At 36.3% G+C, this 24,084-nt stretch overlaps 3 protein-coding genes across 8 annotated transcripts; 2 read left to right on the top strand and 1 right to left on the bottom strand.

Annotated features, from left to right (window-relative positions):
- The first annotated feature begins 517 nt into the window (after positions 1–517).
- On the top strand, positions 518–6,975 carry LOC142177428 (protein AE7-like). Of its 3 annotated transcripts, none has more exons than XM_075245977.1 (6): positions 518–746; positions 1,228–1,381; positions 2,780–2,884; positions 2,976–3,075; positions 6,109–6,342; positions 6,644–6,975. In XM_075245977.1, exons 2-6 carry the CDS (start codon positions 1,257–1,259, stop codon positions 6,644–6,646), a joined length of 567 nt encoding a protein of 188 aa, XP_075102078.1. In that variant the 5' UTR covers positions 518–746; positions 1,228–1,256; the 3' UTR covers positions 6,647–6,975. The 3 variants fall into 3 exon arrangements, with proteins under 3 accessions (XP_075102078.1, XP_075102077.1, XP_075102079.1); XM_075245978.1 differs by having other exon boundaries at positions 519–746; positions 6,109–6,154; XM_075245976.1 differs by having other exon boundaries at positions 6,109–6,975.
- A 103-nt stretch (positions 6,976–7,078) lies between these two features.
- Positions 7,079–17,788, bottom strand: LOC107761996 (vacuolar protein sorting-associated protein 25-like). Of its 4 annotated transcripts, none has more exons than XM_075245981.1 (8): positions 17,651–17,788; positions 17,416–17,521; positions 16,244–16,338; positions 14,618–14,757; positions 8,969–9,022; positions 8,776–8,864; positions 7,763–7,838; positions 7,079–7,360 (listed from the first exon to the last, which is right to left on the bottom strand). In XM_075245981.1, exons 3-8 carry the CDS (start codon positions 16,300–16,302, stop codon positions 7,239–7,241), a joined length of 540 nt encoding a protein of 179 aa, XP_075102082.1. In that variant the 5' UTR covers positions 16,303–16,338; positions 17,416–17,521; positions 17,651–17,788; the 3' UTR covers positions 7,079–7,238. The 4 variants fall into 4 exon arrangements, with proteins under 4 accessions (XP_075102082.1, XP_075102080.1, XP_075102084.1 ...); XM_075245979.1 differs by having other exon boundaries at positions 16,244–16,333; XM_075245983.1 differs by having other exon boundaries at positions 16,244–16,333; positions 17,478–17,521.
- A 3,005-nt stretch (positions 17,789–20,793) lies between these two features.
- Positions 20,794–21,889, top strand: LOC107761995 (uncharacterized). Its single transcript, XM_016580296.2, has 3 exons — positions 20,794–20,990; positions 21,172–21,524; positions 21,579–21,889. The coding sequence occupies exons 1-3, from the start codon at positions 20,794–20,796 to the stop codon at positions 21,887–21,889; spliced, it is 861 nt and encodes a 286-aa protein (XP_016435782.2).
- The last annotated feature ends 2,195 nt before the right edge of the window (positions 21,890–24,084 follow it).

Genomic DNA, 24,084 nt, shown 5'->3' with positions numbered 1-24,084 from the left:
CTCCAACAAGACAGTTGTTCTCCTTCTTCCTCCTCTTTTAGATCTCTTCTCGAGGGAGCATCTAAGATCTTAAAGTCTCGGCTCCATCACTGATATAAATGTTGTTTGAAGCCGATTATGAAGTTCATAGGTGTAATTGCAAAATTTCTGAAAATACGAAAAAACATAAACACCTAAAAAGGACTACTTGAGAAAATCATCTAAATTTAAAATATTCAAAAATACGTTCCTATAAAGTATGAGGGCCTAATTTTCATAAAAGAAAAATAAATTACGGTTTATGTAATTTTGAGAATCCAAAAAATTCCACTAGACACAAAAAATGGGTCAATTTTTTTAGAAACTATACATCAAGAATTTGCATCATTCACTGGTGACAAAAATAGCAGAAACTTCAAAATTACTTTTCCAAGTATGAGTTTTATTAAATCTAACAATTATAATTTATTAAATATTTTTTCAAAAAATACTCACTTTTGACAAACCCAATTTAATATCAAAACTGAATAGTTTAGACCATCTCAAACATAAGACACTATTTTTGTCATTTTCTTGCTAAAACAATTTGCCAGCTACCTCGTCTTCCCAGAAAAGAAAAGATATTTACGACCCGTATAAGTCCTAAGATTTAGGAGTTGTTCTTCCCCGCCAACGATCTCTTTTTCCCACCGTCTCTTCGTAGTTCATTCTCTTTTTTTCCCCCTTAACCAGATACAGTTATTTTTTCCAGATTGGAAACTGAACTTGTGAGTTAAATCTATTAAAGCATATGCCTTTATTGTTTCCTTATTGAATTTGTTATTTTTAACTGGACCCCTTGCACTTATTTTGAATCTTTCTGGGAAAAATTCTCACGACCCTTAAATAAGATTGGTGTTTTTTATGTTTTTCACTATCAGTATATGGATTTCTTTTCTGCACATGCCTCTGTTATCAAAGAAAGTCACGAGGGTTCTGTAAAACTATTATTTTGTTCGTTTTTTTTTTATTTGGAAACTGTGGTACTTTTAATTCCTTAATTGCTTCAGCTTGAGGTGTGTGTGTGGGAGAGGGGTAAGTTTAGGTATTGATTTTTTGTTTGATGAGGTGGCCAAGAGAGGCTTAAAATATGCAATTTTTATAAGCTAATGACTAAGAAAGACAATTTGTAGTTTGTTAAATTTATTACTTCTTGTTTGCAAAGCTCAAAAATTCCCGTGTTGATCTTTACATTTATCATTACTGTAGGGTGAATTTTATCAAAGTTGGACCTGAAAATGGTTTCTGAATTGATTAATGCCAACCCTATTGTGTATGAGAAGAAGGAGCGTCGAGATAGGAGTGCTCCAAGTGTTGCGGATGAATATACAGCTGAACCTATCGACCAGCTAGAGATTTTTGATATCCTTGTGCTAATGATGGCTGAAATCGTATTTTGTTATGCTAGACTTGAAATTAATCTTTCCACGATAAGGGAATTTCGATGAGGCTAAAATTCATCCACTTCAGAATCTATGAGTGCTTTATGTTCAATCCTTCAGATTTCATATGGAGAAGTACATGTGATCCATAGCGAACCTGCATGCTGAGTCTCTGAATAGCACTAACATACTACTCCCTCGTTCCAGTTTATGTGAGCCTATTTACTTTTTGATCCGTTAATGACCCCTTTCTAAATTTGAAAATAATTTAGTTTAAACTTACAATTCTACTCTTTTATAACCGCACAAATACTCTGGACCCCTTTTTGACTTGTTTAGGACTACAAATTCCAAAATTTCTTATTTTTTCTTAAACTTCGTGCCCAATCAAACAGGTTCACATAAATTGGAACGGAGGGAGTATACTGGAAAATACCTAGAGAAATAGCAAACTAGAGTTAATTTTCGTTATAGTTGTTTTTTATGTTTGTTGTTGTGCCATGTAGTTTTATAGGAAAGACAGTAAAAAAACCTTCAGCACCTTGGTGTACGAGGTATGTTTATAGGCTTTCCCTTTTCATTTTAACATCATCTTTTTCTATTTTGGCTAACCCTAGAAGGAATTTGGAGTGAAGTAGGCATATTAAGTATATAGTTACTTTACAAAAAGAGGGGATATGTTGGATGATAGAAGTACGTGTCAGTTACTATGCGCCAGTTTCTGTACAAGCATGGCCTTTCTACCTTTAGTTTGAATTTTCAGGAAACCAAAGAAATTGACTTATGTTTTTCTTGTCTTCTTTGCTTTTCCTTGGGTTTGTTTTGTTGCTATTTTTTTTTTTTTGGCGGAAGCGCTGATTTCTGGTTCCACCCCTGGCTACCCTTGTGGGTTGTTCGCAATTCACATTAAAGACCCTTTCCAAAGGTTGAGTACCTTGGCTCGGGTAGGTGGTGCTGGGTTCCGTGTCCTTGGCAGGCTCGACCATCGGAGATCCGTTCATTACTAACGTTTTTTCTCGATGTGGACCAAGCTCCGACTTCCTTTTTAGCTTTTCTGCGTAGATTGACTGAACGTAGAAAACCGGGGGGGGGGGGGGGGGGAGCATTCAATTTTTGCACCTTCAACTTTGCTTTACATTTTTTTGGGATTTCAGCAAAATCAAAGTTCACATTGTTTTACTTTTCCTAGCAAATGATGGAATATATTAGGATCATGTGTTACGGAAACTTGTAGGGTTACCTCCGGTTCTGATATGAGGTACTGTTCGCCCTGTTTGGTCTTCATTGTGTCATTTTGAAGGGAAAAGCAAGTGTGAAGTTTGATTAGTTGGGGAAACTTTTTAGCTATGAAAAGTCAATTATTCCTTAACATTCTTACACCATATTAGAGATATAAAAGATCCAGAGCATCCCTATTCTCTGGAAGAGCTGAAAGTTATAACAGAAGATGCTGTTGAGGTAAAAGACGAGCGAAGCTATGTAAGGTGAGATAAATAAATCTGTTTCATATGTTCATGTTTTGATTCCTTGTGGCATTTTTCATGTTGTCTAAGAAGAGGAAGTTCTTGGATTCAGGGTCACATTCACGCCTACTGTTGAACACTGCAGCATGGCGACCATTATTGGATTATGCTTGCGTGTGAAACTTATGCGATGTTTGCCTTCCCGTTATAAGGTATGCTTTATCACCCTTCTATTATGATTCAATAGGCTTATGTGTGTTACACATCTTTTCCTTAAAAGCATATTACAGTGGATAGAATGTTATGTTATACTAATTGATATGCTATTATGATATTATAGAAGTCAACAATTAATTACAGCTTACTGGAAGTGAGGTCACATGCAGCTGTATGTATATTTTCTTAGAACTGTTAATGACTTCGACCTGAAAGTAGTTTCCTTGGCACTATTTGGCGTAAATCTTCAGGAATATATCCTACAGTCTCGTGATTTTATTCCAAAATCTTCAGCCATTTGTAAATATGGTTACCTTTTTGTTAAACGTGTTATTACTGGGTGTGGGTAGATTCTGACCAACACGGCAAGTATCGTAATCTAGCCAATTTCAGGCCTTAATTTAATTCAACCAAGCCATTACTTCAATTGTGGTATGTTGAGTATTAAATAGCAAGTTTTCCTTGTGTCTAAAATGATGCGCAGTAAAGAAAATAAAGTGACAAGAATTAGGAAAAGGAAAAAGGACACGCACACAAAGATATAAAGAGAGAGAGAGAGAGAGAGAGAGAGAGAGAGAGAGAGAGAGAGAGAGAGAGAGAGTTTATTGGTAGCTCGGGCATAGAGTGTATGCACATATCCATCTGCCTATGGTTCTTGTTACTCTAGCTTGAACATCCCTCAGCTTGCTTCACCGTAGTTGCCTGGTGACCATAATCAATTTCATTTTCTACAGAAATAGTTCTGAAGCTTGGAACTCTATTGTGCTTGGTTTTTGAAATTACAGCCGATCTTTGTAATTCTGAATTCCTCTATTCCAGCCCCTTCCAAATTCTAATAAATAACAATGACAACACTTCTGGTTTTTCTTCATTGGTGTTATGTCATATATGTTTCCCCTTTAGATGCTTTAATGATATTCGATCTAGTCGCCTGTGGCTCTGGCTTTGCTTCATTTGGGAGGGAGGTGGGACGAGGAAAGGCTGTGGGAAAAAATGTTGGAATGGAAGGTTCGAATGTAGAGTCTAATCTGTGGTCTAAATCATGGCTTTGGGTGTAATTTTGTTATATAGAAGTAACTTGGGAAAATGATAATAGTAAAATAAATCAATGAATTTGTGTCATGTCAACTTGCTTTATTTTGTATATCATATTTTCCAGGAAGAGTGGTAATAGAGGAAGACTTATTCCTTCGTGTAATGTAGTAATCAAGTAGATCGACATCACTTAAAACTTAGAAGTGTTTATTAAAATGATTCCATTTACGCTTTCTCATGGGAAATGTGGTTTTCAAAGTAATTTACCATTTTCTGGCCTTGATTAAAGCAGTCCAACTACTTGTAAGAAGTTTTCTCTAATTATTGTCTCAAAACTTTATTTGCAAGCCGTTAAGTGGTCACAACTTTTTAAGGTAAGTTGATTCACCTTTGGCTACTCTTCTAAATACTGCTCTATGTGTGGGTTTTTAACTCTTAATGTTTTTCTTCTAGTCTTTTTAACTTTCGTATCCTAAAAAATGCTTTAGCCATTCTTATGGGAATTGTCGGATTTCTCTTTATCTTCTATCAGTAGAAAGAACTGACTTTTTCTTTTCCTCTGATTAATCTAGTTTCTTTGATTTGTTTTTTCAGCAGTTCTCCTGAAATAAAAATTGGCATTCTGCTTCCTAAAACTTTCGGTTAATATGACAGCCTAACCTGTAACCCTTTAGCCAATCAAGAACTAGTTAACTAGTATTTAACTCTGAAGTTCTAAGTTTGTTACGGAAGTTGCCATGATTTCCTGCTTCATTTGTTAAAAGCTGTTCTGAGTTTGATCAGCATATTATGAATATTCTTCTCCATTCCATGTATAAAATCTGTGCTTTAATTTTTGGCTGCTTTACACTAATACCAGTTTCTAAACTAAGCATTTCACCAAAATATTTTGAAATATTAAGACAGTAAGACCCTGAATTTGAGCCCCCTCTTTTAGAATTTATAAGCTAAAATCTTCTAATAAGATATGTACTTTCTACTTCAATAGAGTCAACATCAGACTAGACATTCATCGTTAAGGCTAAGTGATCAGCCAATTACATGTTTGTTTTCTGATTAAAGTTCTTTAGTCTGGTTAGAGAATCTTTTGAATCAGGTAAAGTAAGATTTCATTCAATAAACATCCAGGGGATGCAACTTATTACAAAAAGAGTTAGCTCCTGTACATTTACTTGTCTCCTCTCTCAAAATTCAAGTAGCTGACAAAATCCAAAAACAGAAGGGGATTAGTTACAACACAAAAATTACACCAAGCAAAAAAGAGAGACTAAACATCCAGCCTTTAGAACATGTCTGGAGTTGCAATTCCATCAAAACACCTCTGATTTCTTTTCCCTCCATATGCACCAAATAATACACTGTCGGATCATCTGCCATGTATTTCTGGTGGGTTTTCCAGCAAACAAAAGCTTCCTTTGGGCCACTAGACATAACCCAACTAATACCAATAAGATTCCACAACATATACACTGGACAGTGTTAGAACAGATGGTCTAGGCTCACTTTCTCTGATGCATAAAATAGCATCTATTACATAGTATTATACCTCTCCTATTTAGATTATCTTGTGTTAAACATGCTCCCGGGATTGCCAACCAGCAAGGCACGCCACTCGAGTTTTGGTTAAAGACTTGTACATAAAGGTAGGGATAAACGTGATAAAAGTGTGTTTTAGAGAACCCTTTAGTTGTGGAGAACTCTCAATTTTTCCTTACAAGACAAATTATTTATTATTGGAATAAATGAACCTGATGGAGTTAGATGGATATAGGTGATTCATATAAATCTCGACTAGTTTGAGATTGTAGCTTATTTTGTTTAAGTAATGATGAAAAGACTTCTGTTGGAATTCATTTATTTTGTTTGAATATTATGCAAATATCTCATCCTTGAAGTTTTTTTGTTGATTGCTAGCTGTGTCGTTAAATTTTTTATCTATTTACAAGTTCCCGGTCTGTTTGTTTTTTGTTAACATATCCTTGTTATATTGCCAGGTGGATATTAGAATAGCACCTGGGAGGCATGTCACGGAAGCTGCAAGTACCGTCTGTCTGTCAATATCTGTCACAGAACATCCAATCTTTAGCTACCATTTTCCTCTAACCGCCACTACCCACAACAATCTTAAGCTCCAATTCTCTAGTTGTCACTATGCTGGACTTCTTCCATTTGAACGTGCCAGGCCTGCATTTGTCAGGCCCTATTTGCTCCGGCGATGCTCACAAACTGTGCTTATTATATTTGCCCTCTTTAACATACCGCATGGGCATAGAGCTGATTTTGGTTTTTCTTTTATTTCGTATATGGTGTTCGGCCTTTTTGTTAACATAAAGTTATAACATATCCCTGAGTAACTATCAAAAAGTTTATAACATATCCCAGAAGAAAAGAGACGGAAAAGAGAAAACCATACAAGTTTCTTCTTCTTTTTTTTTTTTAATCATAAAGCATTAGCACTAGAGAGCTTTTTTAGGAGTAGTGTGCAATTGCTATATATTCAGCAACTGATCATTTATTTTCTCTCTGCAGTAAATAAGCAGTTGAATGATAAAGAGCGGGTAGCTGCAGCATTGGAAAACCCTAACCTTGTCGACATGGTTGATGAATGCCTTGCTCCATCTTATGCATGAGAAAGTCTTTGTTCAGTATATGGAGATACAACCTGAAAGTCTTTCCTCATGGCATATTACGTGTACCTCTTTTCATTGGTTTTATTTAATTCATTAGATTAATAAGGTTGTTCTTTAGTTAAACTGTGAAATCACAATGTAGTGGCTGGTATGAGATAGGCTGCTTCTTTATGAAGAGATGTATTGCAATATTTATGTCATCCTACTTGGTATTTTCAGCCTGCAAGTATATATATAGGTCTTGGATTTTCATGAAAATGGTACTTGCAAAGCCTGGATAGAAAAGTAATAAATGGATCCACTGTTGGCGGCTTGGTTTACATATAGAATAACGCATCAACAACTCATATATATGACATACTTAGAAGATTGCAAGTCGTGACATTACAATATTTGGATTCGTGCAAATTCTACTTTCAAAATTTGTGTGATCCTGCCAAACGTTTAAGAATTTCAAAATCTCATGTTTCCTCAAGACAAGTGAAAAAGGTGGTTTACAGAGAAAATTTGACACCTTCATCATCAGCTGAAGTTCCCTTAAATATCGCAAGCTTCCCCTTATGTTCAAGCAGCTTCAAAGCTCGCATAAGAACTGTACGGTCCATTCCATGAAGCTCTGAGCAATAAAATGCCAAAGATAGATGACATGATAAAGAAGCAAATAAAATAGAAGAGATAAGAACATAAGATCTCCATCAATCCACGAGTTGATGAGTGAAGTTTGTCATAACATAAAATGTGTGGGAATTCACTACTAAACATAATAGTGAGATGTTAAACTGAAAAAAGTTTGATTATGTATCACTATAATTTCCGTTACATGTTTATGACCGAGTAGTTCAAGATGGAAACAAGCAGATGGTCATATATTTAAGACAAGGGAAAATTGAAACCATCAACTATTCTCAATCTATCTAAACATGTTTTATGCATAGAAGGCAAGTGAAATGCCGAGACAATAAATAGTAACCAATTTGTGCTACCTAATACATTGTAGATTTTAAAACCCAAATCTTACCTGTTCCACGGGACTCCGTCCCGGAACGTATTTCTTCAACTGTCATAACACTGTCCTCCAGCCCATACTCCTTTACCTAATTAGATAAATAATATTTCCATAAGGAATCCGATAAGGCTGGGGAATGGCAGTACATTGCAAACACAACTACAGTGTGAACAAGGTTAAATAATAGTTCATCAAACATCTCCAAAACCAGACAGCATCCATCCCCAAATATGGTATATAGCAGTCCCCAACAAGAACCTAATTGTTAAACATTAAAATCGTATCTTTTATAGGATAATACTCTGAGAGAAATTCAATTCAAACGAGCAAACTGCAAAAGCGACTTCAGATAAATTTAAGAACAAGAAAGCAGGAAAATGGAAGCTAGGAAGAAGTCTTCCGGGGATTGTTGAAGATTGATGATAAACAGGACCATGGAGCGCCACTCTTTATATAAATGAATAACACATAGAGAAGCAAAATGGTTCTATTCTCAGATAGTTAGATGGGGTGGTAAGGGTGGAGTGAGGGAGAGCATGAGCAACATGGATTGACAGGGAGTATAAGACTATTAAAGAATGGAAAATCAGGAAAGGAAATTAGGGGTTTTCCCATTTGCCCAAACTTCCTCCACTTCATCATTTCAGTTCGAGTTCAGATGTTTACCATATGCTATCTTCACCCTGATTATGGGGATCTGCAACTGCCGTAAAATTTCAAAAACATTTGTCAAACAATTTAAAACATGGTTTGAAGTAAAAGAGGCTCTTTTGGACAATCTCTACTTTGTTGTTAGTATAATAATAGCATATGATATTTGAGTATGATACCCTAGAATGAGTCCTATATCCACTCAACTAATCATACCCTAGAATGAGTCCTATATCCAACAACTAATCATTGTATAGTCCCCTCAAACACAGACACATTCCTAACCTACCGGGTTCTACAATCCACTAGAATGTTGGGTTAGGACCATGCTAAACTAAAAACAGACAGCAATTATTTTAAGGTTGCATACTCACAAAGTTTACAATCAAGTCTGCCCAGTCCTGGATGCGATGCCATAAGATTAGACATTTTCTATGACCTTTATCCATCCATTCTGCACGACCTGTCAAATGGATCAGAGTTAGAGATCTGGCCTTCTGCAGTATAGTGAACTCTCATAGCAATAATAGGTTCAACACGATCATTAAAACTGGCAAGATCACTTACCATCAGAAAACAAAGCTGAGAGAAATGCCTCCCTAGCTTCATGACTCAGAGATCCTGCACTATCAGAGATCATCCGTATTCAGTTGTGGAATACTAAAGTTGCCAAGCTAAACCACATAAAGAGATTAGCACATTTTCAATTAGCGAAAAAATGCAAGGATTTTGCAAATTAAAACAAATGACATTTTTGTTCATATGGTCTGTGAACTGACATGCATACTTCACGGCATAGAATTAGAATGATTGAAGAAATCTCTTTAGAAACCTTGTACTCCAGATGAATAAGTATTACAGATTCACTCCATTAAACCTCATAACATAAATTTTTACAGTTTGATTCACATGTAATTAATCCATTTCCTTCCCTGATTGTAGTATCATCTCTGTTTTCAACAAACTGAAGAAATCAGCAAAAGTAGAGAAAATGAAAAAGGTACTTGCATTTAGCTGAAAAGACACGATAATTTTTATGGAACTATATTGTTAGAATAGTTATGTGAATATATGTAATTAGTCCTAGTCCCTTATGCAATAGGAGTAGGTTATGTGTTATGTATACACATAAATAGGGCTCATTATAACATAGAATAACAATCAATAATATTTTCTCCCGTGCTTTCTCACATGGTATCAAAGCATTGGTGAGATAATTATCGTTGTGCGTCATTCCAACGACATCCGGGAAGAAATCAGTCGTCACCGTGCAATTTTCCGCTAACTAAGCAGTTGTTCACGTCAATCTAAGTTTCAGCGGGGTTTGTGCAAATTCCAACACCACCACAAGGTTCTCCTATCACCGGCGACCAAACCCCAGTGAAGATCTCCGGCAGAAAACTTCGCACGCGCCGTCATGGGCCTCCGGCAGTTAGGGTTCCGGCGAGAGTGTTGAGGTCGTTTTCCGGCATCTTTCAAGTCTGATTTTTCTTCTGGGCTGGTCGCCTGCCTTTTCCGACTCGACCCTTCGAGATTTTGTGGTTTTTCAGTTACAGGAAAAGTGTTTTCGGCGAGAGCAGTGGTCTGTCACTATTCTGGTCACTTTTTCGGCCACCTTGTTCACATACTAAGGTCGCCTGTTGATTCCGACCTTAGTCATTTAATTTCCACCATTTTGTTGACTTCAATTTCCTTCCGATGAATATCTGAAAAGTCAGAGCAGTTGCGTCTGTCAACTGAATGTCTTCAACACAAATTTTTCAGCACTCTGAAGCTCGACTAACAATATCAGACCAACTTACTCTAGTTTGGTGATTAGAACAGTGTCTGATCATTATAAAAGTTTGGTTCCAGTTTCTAATTGCTTGATTTGAGGGTATCCCATCACTGTTGGTAATCTTCATCAGATATTTGGGTTTGATCTCTTTTAAGTCCATTATAATGTCACTCAGATCTGATGCTTTTGGCTCAAATACCGTTGGATCCTATACTTCGAATGTTCATATGGTATCTTTATCAGATTATGAGGGTGTTTGGATTGACTTTTAAAAAGTAGCTTATAAGCTAAAAGCCAAAAGCCATAAGTTGGTAATACCCAACTTTTGGCTTTTGGCTTATTTTTGTACTTTTCATGCCTAAAAGTAAGTGTTTTTAAGCACTTTTTATCATTGCCAAACATCTCAAAAACTAGAAAAGTGCTTAAAAGCACGCAAGCAGATACCTCCTGAGATAGCTTTTGTAGCTCAAACAGGTAATAGCGTGACTTGTGTATCTCAATCGACTTCTTCTTCCGACTCTTGGGTCATTGATTCAGGTGCATGATCATATTTCTGGTAACAAATCTCTTTTCACTAGTATTTCATATTCTCAATCTCTTCCAACAATCACAATGGCCAATGGGTCTCAAACCATGGCAAGTGCAATAGGTCAAGCAAGTCTACTTCCTTCCTTACCTTTAGATTCAGTTCTTTATGTTCCCGGTAGTCCTTTTAATCTCATAGCCGTTAGTCTCTTAGCCAAATCATTTAAATGTGCTGTTTTATTTCTTGATGACCTTATTTTTATACAGAAACGCAGTACGGGGCGGATCATTGGTACTGGACGTGAATCAAATGGACTTTATTACCTTATCCTTGCTAAATCACATGGATTCACATCTTGTCTTCCTTCAACAACTTGTCATGTTACTGATTCACCGGATTTATTATATTAAACGGTTGGGACATCCAAGTTTGTCAAAACTTCATGAAATGGTACCTGGTTTATCTCACTTGTCCACTCTAGAGTGCGAGTCATGTCAGCTCGGTAAGCATACTCGCTCCCATTTCCCTCGGCGTCCCGATAATCGAGCGGAGTCACCTTTCACTTTAGTCCATTCAGATGTTTGGGGTCCTAGTCGGGTCAGTTCTACCTTGGGATTCCGCTACTTTGTCAGTTTCATTGATGATTATTCCAAGTGCACTTGGATATTTTTGATGAAAAATCGATATGAGTTGTTTTCTATTTTTCAGACCTTCCACGCTGACATTCAAAATCAATTTGAGGTTTCGATCCGCACATTTCGTAATGATAATGCCCTAGAGTATTTGCCTTTCCCATTTCAACAGTTTATGAACTCTCATGGAATCATTCATCAAACATCTTGTGCGTATACATCTCAACAAAATGGGGTAACTGAGAGAAAGAATAGGCATCTCATTGATATTGCTCGCACACTTCTCATCGAGTCTCATGTTCCGTTGCGTTTTTTGGGGCGATGCAGTTCTCACATCTTGTTATTTGATCAATCGGATGCCTTCATTTCCCATCCAGAATCAAATTCTGCATTCAGTATTGTTTCCCCAATCAACCTTATACACTCTTCCCACTCGTGTTTTTGGGAGAACATGTTTTGTTCATAACTTAGTCCCTGGAAAAGATAAGTTAGCTCCTCGTGCTCTCAAGTGTCTTCCTTGGTTATTCTCGTGTTCAGAAGGGATATCGTTGTTACTCACGTGATCTTTGTAGGTACCTTATGTCAGCTGATGTCATATTTTTTGAGTCTAGACCTTACTTTACCTCTTCTGACCACCTTGATATATCTGAGGTCTTACCTATACCGACTTTTGAATAGTTTACTATAGCTCCTCCTACGCCCTCACCCATAGAGGTCTTACCCATACCAACCGTTGAGGAGTTTAGTGCTGCTCCTCCTAGATCCCCAGCCACAAGAACACCACTTCTGACTTATCAGCGTCCTCCGTGCCCAGCATCAGTTCTAGCTGATTCATGTCCTGCACTTGACCCTGCTCTTACTGCGGACTTGTCTCCTCCTAGTCAATCGATTGCGCTTCGAAAAGGTATAAGGACCACACTTAATCCTAATCCCCATTATGTTGATTTAAGTTATCATCATCTGTCATCATCCCATTATGTTTTTTTATCTTCTTTGTCCTCTGTTTCCATCCCTAAATCTACAGGTGAAGCACTGTCTCATCCAGGATGGCGACATGCTATGATTGACGAGATATCTATTTTACATACGAGTGATACTTGGGAGCTTGTTCCTCTTCCTTCAGGTAAATCTACTGTTGGGTGTCGTTGGGTTTATGCAGTCAAAGTTGGTTCGGGTGGTCAGGTTGATAAACTTAAGGCCTGTCTTGTTTCCAAAGATATATTCAGATATTTGGGCTCGATTACAGTGATATTTTCTCCCCCGTAGCTAAAATAGCATCAGTCCGCCTTTTTCTATCCATGGATGCAGTTTGCCATTCCTCTCTATCAGTTAGACATTAAGAATGCTTTTCTTCACGGTGACCTTGAGGATGAAATTTATATGGAGCAACCACCTGGTTTTGTTGCTCAGGGGAGTCTAGTGGCCTTGTATGTCGCTTGTTCCGGTCACAATGGTCTAAAACAGTCTCCTCGAGCCTGGTTTGGTAAGTTCAGCACAATTATCCAGGAGTTTGGCATGACCCGTAGTGAAGTTGATCACTCTGTGTTTAATCGGTATTCTGCTTCAAATCTCTGTATTTATCTGGTCGTTTATGTTGACGATATTCTTATTACCGGCAATGATCAGGATGATATTACTAAGTCGAAGCAACATCTCTTTCAGCACTTTCAGACTAAGGATCTGGGCAGATTAAAGTATTTTCTGGATATTTGAGGTCGCTCAATCTAGCTCAGGTATTATGATCTTACAACGGAAGTATGCCTTAGACATTCTTGAGGAGTCAGGAATGACAGGTTGTAGACCTGTTGACAATCCGATGGATCTGAATTCTAAACTTCTGCCAGGACAAGGGGAGCCTCTTAGCGATCCTGCAAAATATAGGCGGCTGATTGGTAAATTAAATTACCTCACAGTGACATGCCTGACATTTCCTTTCCTGTGAGTCAGTTTATGGATTCTCCTTGTGATAGTCATTGGGATGCAGTTGTCCGCATTCTTCGGTATATAAAATCAGCTCCAGGCAAAGGTTTATTGTTTGAGGATCGAGGCCATGAGCAGATCGTTGGATACTCAGATGCTGATTGGGCAGGATTACCTTCTGATAGACGTTCCATGTCTGGATATTGTGTTTTAGTAAGAGGTAATTTGGTGTCTTGGAAGAGCAAGAAACAGAATGTGGTCGCTCGGTCTAGCGCAAAAGCAGGATATCGAGCAATGGCTATAGCAACATGTGAGCTAATTTGGATCAACAGTTGCTCAAGGAGTTGAAATTTGGCGAGATCAGCCAGATGGAACTTGTGTGTGATAATAAGCTGATTTTCATATTGTGTCAAATCCAGTGTTCCATGAGAGAACTAAACACATTGAGATTGACTGCCACTTTGTCAGAGAAAAGATATTCTCGGGAGATATTGCTACAAAGTTTGTGAAGTCAAATGATCAACTTGCAGATATTTTCACCAAGTCTCTCACTGGTCCTCGTATTAGCTACATATGTAACAAGCTCGGTACATATGATTTATATGCACCAGCTTGAGGGGGAGTGTTAGAATAGTTATGTGAATATATGTAATTAGTCCTAGTCCCTTACGTAATAAGAGTAGGTCATGTGTTATGCATACACATAAATAGCGCTCATTGTAACATAGAATAACAATCAATAATATTTTCTCTCGTGCTTTCTCACATATATAATCTTAGTTCAAATGTGTGTGCATGCATGAGAATATCATCTATTCCGTCTCTGCTTCCTTGATTAATATCAACTCAAGATTTGCTTTGACAATCTTGTAAGAACCACTGTTTTCCCCTTCTACAAGGATACACACGCCACCAAACAAAAGGAGACAACTCTAGAGGGTGATAGTTACTCCCTTCTTTCAAATTTGAATGAAACTCTTCTCATTTTGGGATGTTCCAAAATGTTGCATCATTTCATTTCTATACAACTTTCACCACCTTTATGAATTCAAATTCATTAAAATATGCATTTTTAAATTTTGATATAAAGCTTTCTGTATAAAATATCACAACTTACTTTTCAAACTATCACTTTAATATTCTTCTTCCATTATCACTATTATAATATAAGTCAAATTAATATCTTAAACTTCACATAAATTGATATTTTACGTTCCACTGATGTTCTAGATCACTAGCGTTATGAATTTCTAGGCACCTTGAGTTCATTTTAGCGAAAGCAATAGTTAGGGTAATATATATAACGCAGCTCCTAAGCTGAACATCAGACATATAAAACACTAATAATAAGAAGCACTCACTTTCAATAGCAGGATTACCGAACAATGGAAAGTCTTCCTCCAGCCCAATTACAAAGACCTTTTGGGTTCGACAGAAATCAATTATGAGCTCCTTCCATAGCTGTATCTGCTTCTCCCTAGTTTCCCTTACAGGCTGCAAACTAAGGAAAGAAGAAAAATTATCCTATGTGCAAACTACGAATCTTCTAATATTGCTCGAAGAAAAGTTTAATTTAATGCACAACAAATAAAGACAATCATTTTTTTTGTGAGAAACCATCTTAAATCCCATTGAAAGATATGTTACCACCATGCTTAAAGCTACAAGTCAACATTTCACATATAGGCGAAAGAATGTCATTTTCTTTTGCTTGTACACCATCAGATGTTAAACTGAAATTCTCCACTTTCGAGAAAAGAATCCTACGGTGTTAGCTTCATTACATCCTAATTATGGGATCCAAGATCGAAGATTCAAAAAATCCAGCAGAATTCTTAGACCATATATAACTGTAATATTTATCATTTACCTTGACTTAAACATGCTCGAAAAGTTTGAACTTTCACATTTCAATAAACACAATTTGTTTGATAAATCATTACTATATAACAACGTTAATTTTTTTCCACAAGATTGAAGACTATATTACAAAATCCAAGAAGAGAAAAATGATTTTTTTTTTTGCTCTAACTATCTGAAGTTTGATTCATGGGCAAAGGCCTAATTGCTGTTTTCAACTACCATATAAAAGTATAAAACATTGATTAATTAAAGATTTGATGATTGCATAATGGCTAAAGTAAGTGGAAATTACTTCTATATGATTTTTAGTCTTCTTTTGATAAGTAAGAAGAGATACTTTTGTCTTGGCAATAAATATATGACAAACAAAGAGCAGAGCTATGCAAAGGATAGACTATCAGAAAACTGTCAAATATGTCACTAGGGTTAGTGTTGAAGTGGGAAGATAAAGTTAAACTAGATAGAATTGTAGGTTGTTTGGCAACTCTATTTATAAAACTAAAAACAAGCTTCCCTAACATGATAAAAGGTTGGACTTACACATGGAGGTGAAACAATAAAAAAAACTGTTAATATACTATGAAAATCTTATATGTTACAGATTAAATGGAAAAACATGTTTTCATCTACCCAAGAAAAGGCTGGATAGCAGATGAATGGAACAGGTATCGGAAGTGCTTAATAATTACTTGATAACAACCATTAGCTTATAAGAAATCCATAAAACATTCATGCTTGGTAGTTTCCAGTTTTTAAGATACAGCAATAAAAAAGCAATCCAAACTAAATTTCTGCAGGTAGATCTAAATGATTTGTCATCCAAATGTTGAGACTACGACTGCATCCCCTGATTAGAACCTTTCTCAAGCAATTTTACTTTCTCCTCATAAGCAAATGTATACATCCACCATGCACCATACCAAATTCAGTGACTCATATAGCCAACCTCCACTGATTTGGGAAATTGGGATTAAGGTGTAGTTGATTGATATCTACTGCTGTCAAAGTGCAGGTTCATGACCCCGTCCAAGAAAAGGTTTTCCATCATATGTTTTGACCAGACGTGTTCAAATATAGGCAAGTATACATATGGAGACATGGAAATAAGGGAAAGAGTAAATTACGTGAAGTAAGGTGGATAGTTGAAGAAGTTAGGCAGCTTGAATTCGCCCAGCTTCTGCATCTTTCTTGAATTACTTCCTTCTCTGCCTTGGCTGCTCTTTCAAAAAATACCCCCTTGTGATAATAAAGACATCGAAAGAAAGGAAGGAAGGAAGCAAGGAATAGAATAATATCACCAAAATTAACCTGACACTAGTGGTGGCAAATGGCAGGTTGGATTGGATTTGGACGGGTTTAAAACAAACAACAATGACAACTACGGCTCAAGATCGAGCTAAAAATGAGTTTAAATAAAAAAAGGGTCATAATCCAATCTGTCCTTATTTATACAGGTTAAATACAGGCTGGTTTGTGAATAATTCTGGTCCAACCAACATTTTAAAGATTAAATTTACCAAAAAAACAAAAAGCCAAGTCTGAATTCTTTCCGGCCCCAAACAGAAGGAAATTTTGAAATACAAAAATATATGTGTACTGCTTGACATTGTTAAAATAGCATTACAAACAACTACATACAAGGTTTAGTTACATCGAAGGTTCTTTCTTCCTACATATCAGATATCAATTTGTTGTCCGGAACTTGGCTTATTTGCATGACGAATTTGAAACTAAGTTCAGGTGATATATGTCGTTTTGGTCCAAGATGGAAGTGATATATCGATATTTAGAATACGCTGATACTCTGACCTTGTGATTTAGTCCAGGAACAGCCATAGAATTCCATATATTATACAAGTCCAACAATACATTAATTTTGTTCAGTCATAGAGTATTATAAATGTATGTTTTCACGAAGATTTAGAATACTCTATGACTCTGAACAATCAAAAGTGAGGTTAGACTATATGGAATTCAATAGCTCTTCCTGGAGTCTGGGAGTTAAAGATTGGAATTTCGAAAGCTCTGTCAACATTTGTAAAGGGAGCAAAATGCAGCGTTTCTATTTTACTTCAGGGATAGAACCAGGAATAGGTAAAGCCGATCAGCATCAGAGGGCACTTCATGATCAGAGCAACTAATAATTTGAATAATGATTTCTCAAGAGAAAGCAGTTTCTACTTCCTCCATACACATCCAGAAAAATAAAATAAAAAAACAAATCTTTTTAGAAAATTTGCATCTGGGGTATCTTTAATACTAATGTAAACGAAAAACAAAGATGAAGAGTACATACTTCAGCGAGCCAACAACTCCGTCGTATATGGAGAAATTCAGAAAGTCAAATCCAAGACTCACCACAAAGTCGAAAAAAAATTGTCGGATGGCAAATGACCCTGAAACTAAAAATATCAAAAAAAATTAAAAGAATAATCAAATTCCTAATTGTAGTTCGAGATTAAAATATTGTTATGAGTAAACCTATGACTTTCAATATTATAAGCTTGTTATTGTAGAGAGCATAGAATAACCTGAGAATGATAGATGAAGACTCGGTGATGAAGAGAAGCTCAGGGAGAGACCAGTCTAACTGTAACTTTGGATCAAAGTTAAAATTGAGTCCTTTAATAGGTTTATTTTGGGGTTGTTCGTAATAATAATGATAAAAAGTTGGGACCTCGTAAGAACAAACTAAGAAAATTGTAAAAATGCAAACAAGCCCAAAAAGTTATAACAGATGGATTAACTGGCCCAAGGGCTTTTTGTTCAGTTCTAATGGAAAAATAATCAAATTTGTCACAGCAAATGAGATTTAAGCCCAAAAATTGTTATAATTTTATTTGACTAACTTTTAATCTTACCAATCACTCTGATTAAAATATACATAAGGCTTTTGACTGACGGGATAAGAATAGTAATTTCGAAATAAAATATATTGATATTTTTGTCTGGATATAAGTAGTTTTGAGATTATTTTTTCATAAGTAATATTATTTTTATTTTCATATTCAATTTGGTTAGCAATACTAATCTTGAAATAAATCAATAAAATGATATATTTTCTCTTCGCCCAAAATTTTAAGTGAATCAAGATTAAAATTAAACAACAACTTCCAATAAAAATATATTTATATAAATAATTTTAGTATTATTTAATTTCTTATCCAAAAGATCCCTCAAGGAGATATACAATAGTGAAGCAATTTTAAATGCTCTTTCTATAAATTTGAGTGGAAAAAGAGAGGTGAAAATGAAGTGGTGCAACTAAGGCAAGTGAATGTCAAAACTGGACTGCTGCATGTGCACATATTGTAGTTATTGTCATCGTCTTCAATTCAATTCAAGTCTGCAATCACAGTAGCTGCACTAACCCAGTAAAGCGAGTATCTTTTCTCACTCTTTTTGTTTATCTCTGTGACAAAATCTGAATGATCACTCGTCAACCTTGAAAAATTTCTAACTTTCTTGAAATTGTCATGTGGACTTAGAGCTGTGCAAAAGATTTCCCCTTTTTCGTTTTTCCACAATTGTTCTATTTCCTAGTGGTTTGTTCTGCCATTCGTTGAGTTAGGCCTAGATGATTACCGTGGGGTGGATGATTCTGAGTTTAGCATTTTGTTATGTTTTCTTTGAGGAACCCATGTTGAATTATTTCAGCATAGATGCTTTTTTAGTGAAATCAAAGATCTCAATTTTCTTTTATTTTATATCATGCTAATTAGGATTATGGTTTGGTCATGTTGGTGTACTTACATTTGGTCATGTGCTTGATAGGAGTCTCTGTAGTTTTGTTATAAATTGGTCCAATTCATATAGCTGATCCCAGCTAGTTCGGGATTAAGGCATATTTCTTGTTATTGTTGACTTGTTTTTAAATTGAATTGGAGGGCTTGTGTTCTTTAGTATGCTTCATTTCAGTCTCTTTGTATTTTTTTAAGAAAAATAAGTAAATTTTGATTTTGCAGCTTTATCAGTCTTGAATTGCACATTTCAAGCTTTTCAAAGTGAGAATTGTTTAATAATGGAAGTGTAATTTTGGGATTTTTATATTTTGAATTTTTTCCATTTTACGTTACCTTAATAATCCAGTAGCTTTTATATGCATGAATGTCTGATTTTCGGCTTATTGATTGTTAAAAAGAGTTGCCTCTACTCCTGGAAAGGTTTTAATGACAGGAGGTTATCTTGTTTTGGAGAGGCCTAATGTCGGTATTGTACTCAACACAAATGCTCGTTTTATGCAATTGTGAAGCCACTTTATGAGGAAATTGAAGCTTCTACAATTTCTCATGGGACTTAATGAGTCATATGAACAAGCGAGAAATCAATTGTTAATGATGATTCCTGCTCCCTCTGTTAACAAAGCCTCTTCAATGTTAATGGAGAGGGAGAGTCAAAGGGCTATTGCTCATACTGGTGCTTCTGTAGATAGCCATGAATCTGCTGCCTTTGTTTCTTCTACTAGAGGTAGTTTTCATCAGAAATCTAGAAGAAATTATAATCTTGTATGTGACTATTGCAACTATAAGGGACACACTAGAAAGAACTGTTTCAAGCTGAATGGATATCCTGCTGACTTTAAAAACAAAAAAAAGGGAGGCTCCTTCTCTGCAGCCAACTTTGCAGGGAATAGTGGAGGATCTGTAACTACTGGTTTACAAATGCATGCATCCGGAGCTCAGGAACCTATTCTAGCAGTTAACTTTGCAGGAAATAATAGTGGAGGCTATAATGGTGATATGATTAAGCCACAACCACAATTGACTCCACCTCCTGTCTCAGCACCCTACTTTACTCCAGAACAATAACAACAAATCTTACAAATGCTTGGCAAAGTAAATGAGGAAGGAAGTTCTACTCAACCAACAGTAACAGCAGCAACAACAGGTATATTCTCCTTTCTATCCAGAGTGGTTGATGATAGGTGGATAGTTGACACTGGGGATACTAATCACATGGTAGCAAACTCTAATTTGTTGAATAAACTGGATAGAGACTCTAACCTAAAAGGTGGAAAGGTACATTTACCAACTGGTAATGTGGTATCAATATCAAATACAGGAACATCTAGCATATTTAGAAATCAAGAGATTCAGAATGTTCTGCATATTCCTGATTTCAAGTTCAATCTACTATCTGTCTCTCAGTTGACAAAGGAACTGAGATGTTATGTGGCATTCTTTCCTGATTTCTGTTTCTTTCAGGACATCTTCAGTGGACAGGTGAGGGGATTGGTAGAGAAGACTGTGGACTGTACTACCTGAAGCCAACCTCAACTCCAGCTCAATTACAGCAGCCTATTAGAACCATCTCCATTTGCTCTTCTGTGTCTGTTAGTGTTCCTTTGTCTGTATGGCATAATAGACTAGGCCATGCACCACATGATGTACTTAGGAAAATAGAGTCTTTAAAACAGTCCAAGCCAGATAAAAATCATCACTGCACAGTGTGTCCACTTGCAAAACAGTCTAAACTTCCATTTCCTACTAGTACAACTAGTTCAAATAAACCTTTTCAACTAGTACATGGTGATGTTTGGGGTCCATATAGAGTTCCTACACATGATAATAAGAGGTACTTTCTAACACTAGTAGATGATTTCTCCAGGTACACCTGGATATTCTTGTTGAACAATAAAGCTGAAACTATTGTTGTTATAAGACAATTCTTAGCTATGGTAAAGAACATTTTCAATTCCAATGTTCAAATTCTGAGAACATATAATGGATGTGAGTTTTCTAACTCTCAGTTTGATGAATTAGTTAAGGAAAATGGCATTATACACCAAAGTTCTTGTGTCTACACACCTCAGCAAAATGGTGTAGTAGAGAGAAAACATAGATCAATTCTGAAAGTTGCTAGGTCACTAAGGTTTCAAGGGGTTGTACCTGTGAAGTTCTGGGGGGAATGTGTGTCTACAGCTGTATAACTACTTAACAGACTACCTTATATTATTCTTCAAAACAAATCATCCTTTGAAATGCTGCACTGGTACGCACTCTCCAGGTATTGACCACTTGAGGGTCTTTGGTTGTCTTGCATATGCATGAAGTCCAAAAGTCACTGATAAGCTGTCAGCCAGGGCTATTCCAGCAGTTCTAATGGGATATTCATCTACTCAAAAGGGCTATAAACTCTATGACTTGCATGCTAAAACATTCTTTGTCAGCAAGAATGTGGTTTTCAAGGAAGATCTGTTTCCATTTAAATATTTCACACCCTCTACATCACATCTATTTCCAGTTTTAGAGCCCAGCATTCATAATCAGCCCCTATCAGACTTTCAACCCTGTGACTCTCAGCCTACTCAAGAGGAAGGGAATACAAGCTTAGCTTCTTTTCCTTCAATTCCCTCTAATACTGCAGATCAGCTTAGTGTGCCATCTAATACTGCAGAGCAACCTAGTGCTTCTAATACTGCAGATTAGTCTAGTGCTTCAAATTCACCTTGTGATATAGCTGCTAATGACTCTGTCATAAGTCATGCTCCTGCTACCACAGAACAGTCAACTGAATCACTTAGAAAGTCATCTATAACTGTTAAGCAACCTCTTTGGTTACAAGACTATGTTACTACTAAGGCTTCCAACTATGTCTATCCTATCTCTTCTTATATCAGCTATGATCAACTTACATCTTCCTACAAGACAGCCTTGAACTCCTATTCATCTATCTTGGAGCCTTCCACTTTCAAGGAAGCTGCTGCATATCCAAAGTGGATTGAAGCAATGAGACTTGAGATAGCTTGTCTTGAGGAGAACAACACATAGAGTATTGTGGATCTCCCTGAAGGCAAAATTCTCATTGGGAGCAAATGGGTGTTCAAAGTCAAATATAAATCATCAGGAGAAGTGGAAAGGTATAAGGCACGCTTAGTGGCAAAAGGATACGGTCAACAAGAAGGATTGAATTACAAAGAAATATTTTCACCAGTAGCTAAAATGGTTACTGTTAGATCAGTGGTAGCTGTAGCTGCATCCAACAATTGGTTCATCTATCAAATGGATGTCCACAATGCCTTCTTACAAGGTGATCTTTTAGAAGAAGTCTACATGACCATTCCATATGGATTTGCTATACAGGGGGAGATTAAGAAAGTCTGCAAATTATGTAAATCACTGTATGATCTGAAACAAGCACCAAGACAGTGGAATCTAAAACTGACTGAAGCCCTGCACCAGTTGGGCTTTGTTCAAAGTCACTTTGACTACTCCTTATTCACACAGAAGCTAGGCAGTGATATAATTGTGATCTTAATATATGTTGATGATCTAATCATCACAGGAAGTAGTCATGAGTTGCTGATCAAGACAAGGAAAGATCTACAGAAGAAGTTTAAAATGAAGGATCTTGGAGACCTTAAATTTTTCCTAGGATTGAGTTTGCCAGATCAAAGAAGGGCATGCATATGTGCCAAAGGAAGTACACGTTGGAGCTAGTATCTGAACTTGGTCTAGGTGGAGCAAAGACAGCTGGAACTCCTTTGGAGTGTAATCAAAAACTCACTTCGGTGGAGTATGATAAAACGTTCAACAGAGATGCAGGCTATGAAGATCCTACATTGAAGGATCATGTGAGTATCAAAGGTTGATAGGAAGACTATTATATTTAACTATGACCAGACTAGATATATCTTTTGGAGTGCAAGTACTAAGTCAATATATGCATGCTCCAAAACAATCACACATGGAGGCTGTCCTAAGAATTGTCAGGTATCTAAAAGCATCACCAGGCTTGGGACTCCTGATGCCAGCAGAAGAAACAAAGCAACTACAGGCATTCTGTGATTCAGATTGGGGCTCCTGCATGCAGACAAGAAGATCTGTCACATGGTATCTCGTGAAGTTTGGAGGAGCTTTAGTATCATGGAAGTAAAAGAAGCAAGAAACTGTAGCTAGAAGCTCAGTTGAAGTTGAATTCAGAAGCATGGCATCTTGTGTAGCTGCGATCACTTGGTTGATAGGCTTGTTTAATGAACTGGGAATTAAACTTCATCAACCCGTTGATTTGTTTTGTGATAGTAAGGCTGCTATTCAGATTGCAGCAAATCATATATTCCATGAAAGAACCAAACATATAGACATAGACCGTCACTTTGTAAGAGAAAAAATGAGTCAAGGAATGATCTTAACTTATCACTTGTCAATAAAAGATCAACTGGCAGATTTGCTGACAAAGAGCATTGGCAAAACATAAAATGAGTTCCTATTAAACCAGTTTGGAGTCGAGAATATTTTCAAAGCATCAGCTTGAGGGGGAGTGTTGAAAGTGTAGCAAGCTGATGTGGCATTAGTCAGTTAGTGAGTTAGCTAGATATGTGGTTAGCAAGTGAGTTAGTAATTTAACTAGAGTTAGTATTAAAGTTTGATTTAGCCGCGTAATATAGAATTCTAACTCTATATATATATATATATATATATATATATATATATATATATATATATATATATATATATATATACTCATATTTGTTGTAGTTGAAGAAAATGAGAATGAAGTAATCTTTCTCTCCAAGTTTTCTTCTCCTTCAATTCAAGTTCTTTTCTCAATACTTTGTATTACTGTAGTGTAACAATTTGACATAGTATCAGAGCCTACCACTTGACATGGTGGCAATTGTTACCATTCTGCGGCTTGGAATGAAAATGTTCAATCAAAATTTATGCTGCTGGTTCTTTTTCTGAGTTCCACATGTATAATATGCCTGGGTTTGTATTATGTGTCAGGGAAAATTAAAGGAATTTTATGCCTACTTCTATCAATTCTTCAGCATGTGAAGAAAGAGTTTATCTTCAACCAATCAAGTAACTGAACCCCATATATCAGACTATTTGGTGTTGGCTACATAAATCCTCTCTATTATTATTTTTCATCATATATATCCATTATAGGTGTGGTGCACACATCTCTACCAATCAACATCTGCTATATGGAGTGATGAGATGTTGCAGATTTGCATCTGAAT

Source organism: Nicotiana tabacum, chromosome 23 (genome assembly GCF_000715075.1).
Source record: "Nicotiana tabacum cultivar K326 chromosome 23, ASM71507v2, whole genome shotgun sequence".
Taxonomy (NCBI): Eukaryota; Viridiplantae; Streptophyta; class Magnoliopsida; order Solanales; family Solanaceae; genus Nicotiana; species Nicotiana tabacum.
This window is presented reverse-complemented; position numbering and strand designations above follow the sequence as displayed.

Excerpts from the sequence above, each read along its gene's own strand:
- LOC142177428 (XM_075245976.1), top strand. The coding sequence starts at position 1,257 with ATGGTTTCTGAATTGATTAATGCCAACCCTATTGTGTATGAGAAGAAG. Across the intron at positions 2,885-2,975 it reads GACGAGCGAAGCTATGTAAG|GGTCACATTCACGCCTACTG; the intron begins GTGAGATAAATA and ends TCTTGGATTCAG. Across the intron at positions 3,076-6,108 it reads GTTTGCCTTCCCGTTATAAG|GTGGATATTAGAATAGCACC; the intron begins GTATGCTTTATC and ends TTATATTGCCAG.
- LOC107761995 (XM_016580296.2), top strand. The coding sequence starts at position 20,794 with ATGGTAAAGAACATTTTCAATTCCAATGTTCAAATTCTGAGAACATAT. Across the intron at positions 20,991-21,171 it reads AAAGTTGCTAGGTCACTAAG|TCCAAAAGTCACTGATAAGC; the intron begins GTTTCAAGGGGT and ends ATATGCATGAAG. Across the intron at positions 21,525-21,578 it reads TAATACTGCAGAGCAACCTA|CTGCTAATGACTCTGTCATA; the intron begins GTGCTTCTAATA and ends CTTGTGATATAG.
- LOC107761996 (XM_075245981.1), bottom strand. The coding sequence starts at position 16,302 with ATGCAGAAGCTGGGCGAATTCAAGCTGCCTAACTTCTTCAACTATCCA. Across the intron at positions 9,023-14,617 it reads CGGTAATCCTGCTATTGAAA|GATCTCTGAGTCATGAAGCT; the intron begins GTGAGTGCTTCT and ends CTGATAGTGCAG. Across the intron at positions 7,361-7,762 it reads GACGGAGTCCCGTGGAACAG|AGCTTCATGGAATGGACCGT; the intron begins GTAAGATTTGGG and ends TTTATTGCTCAG.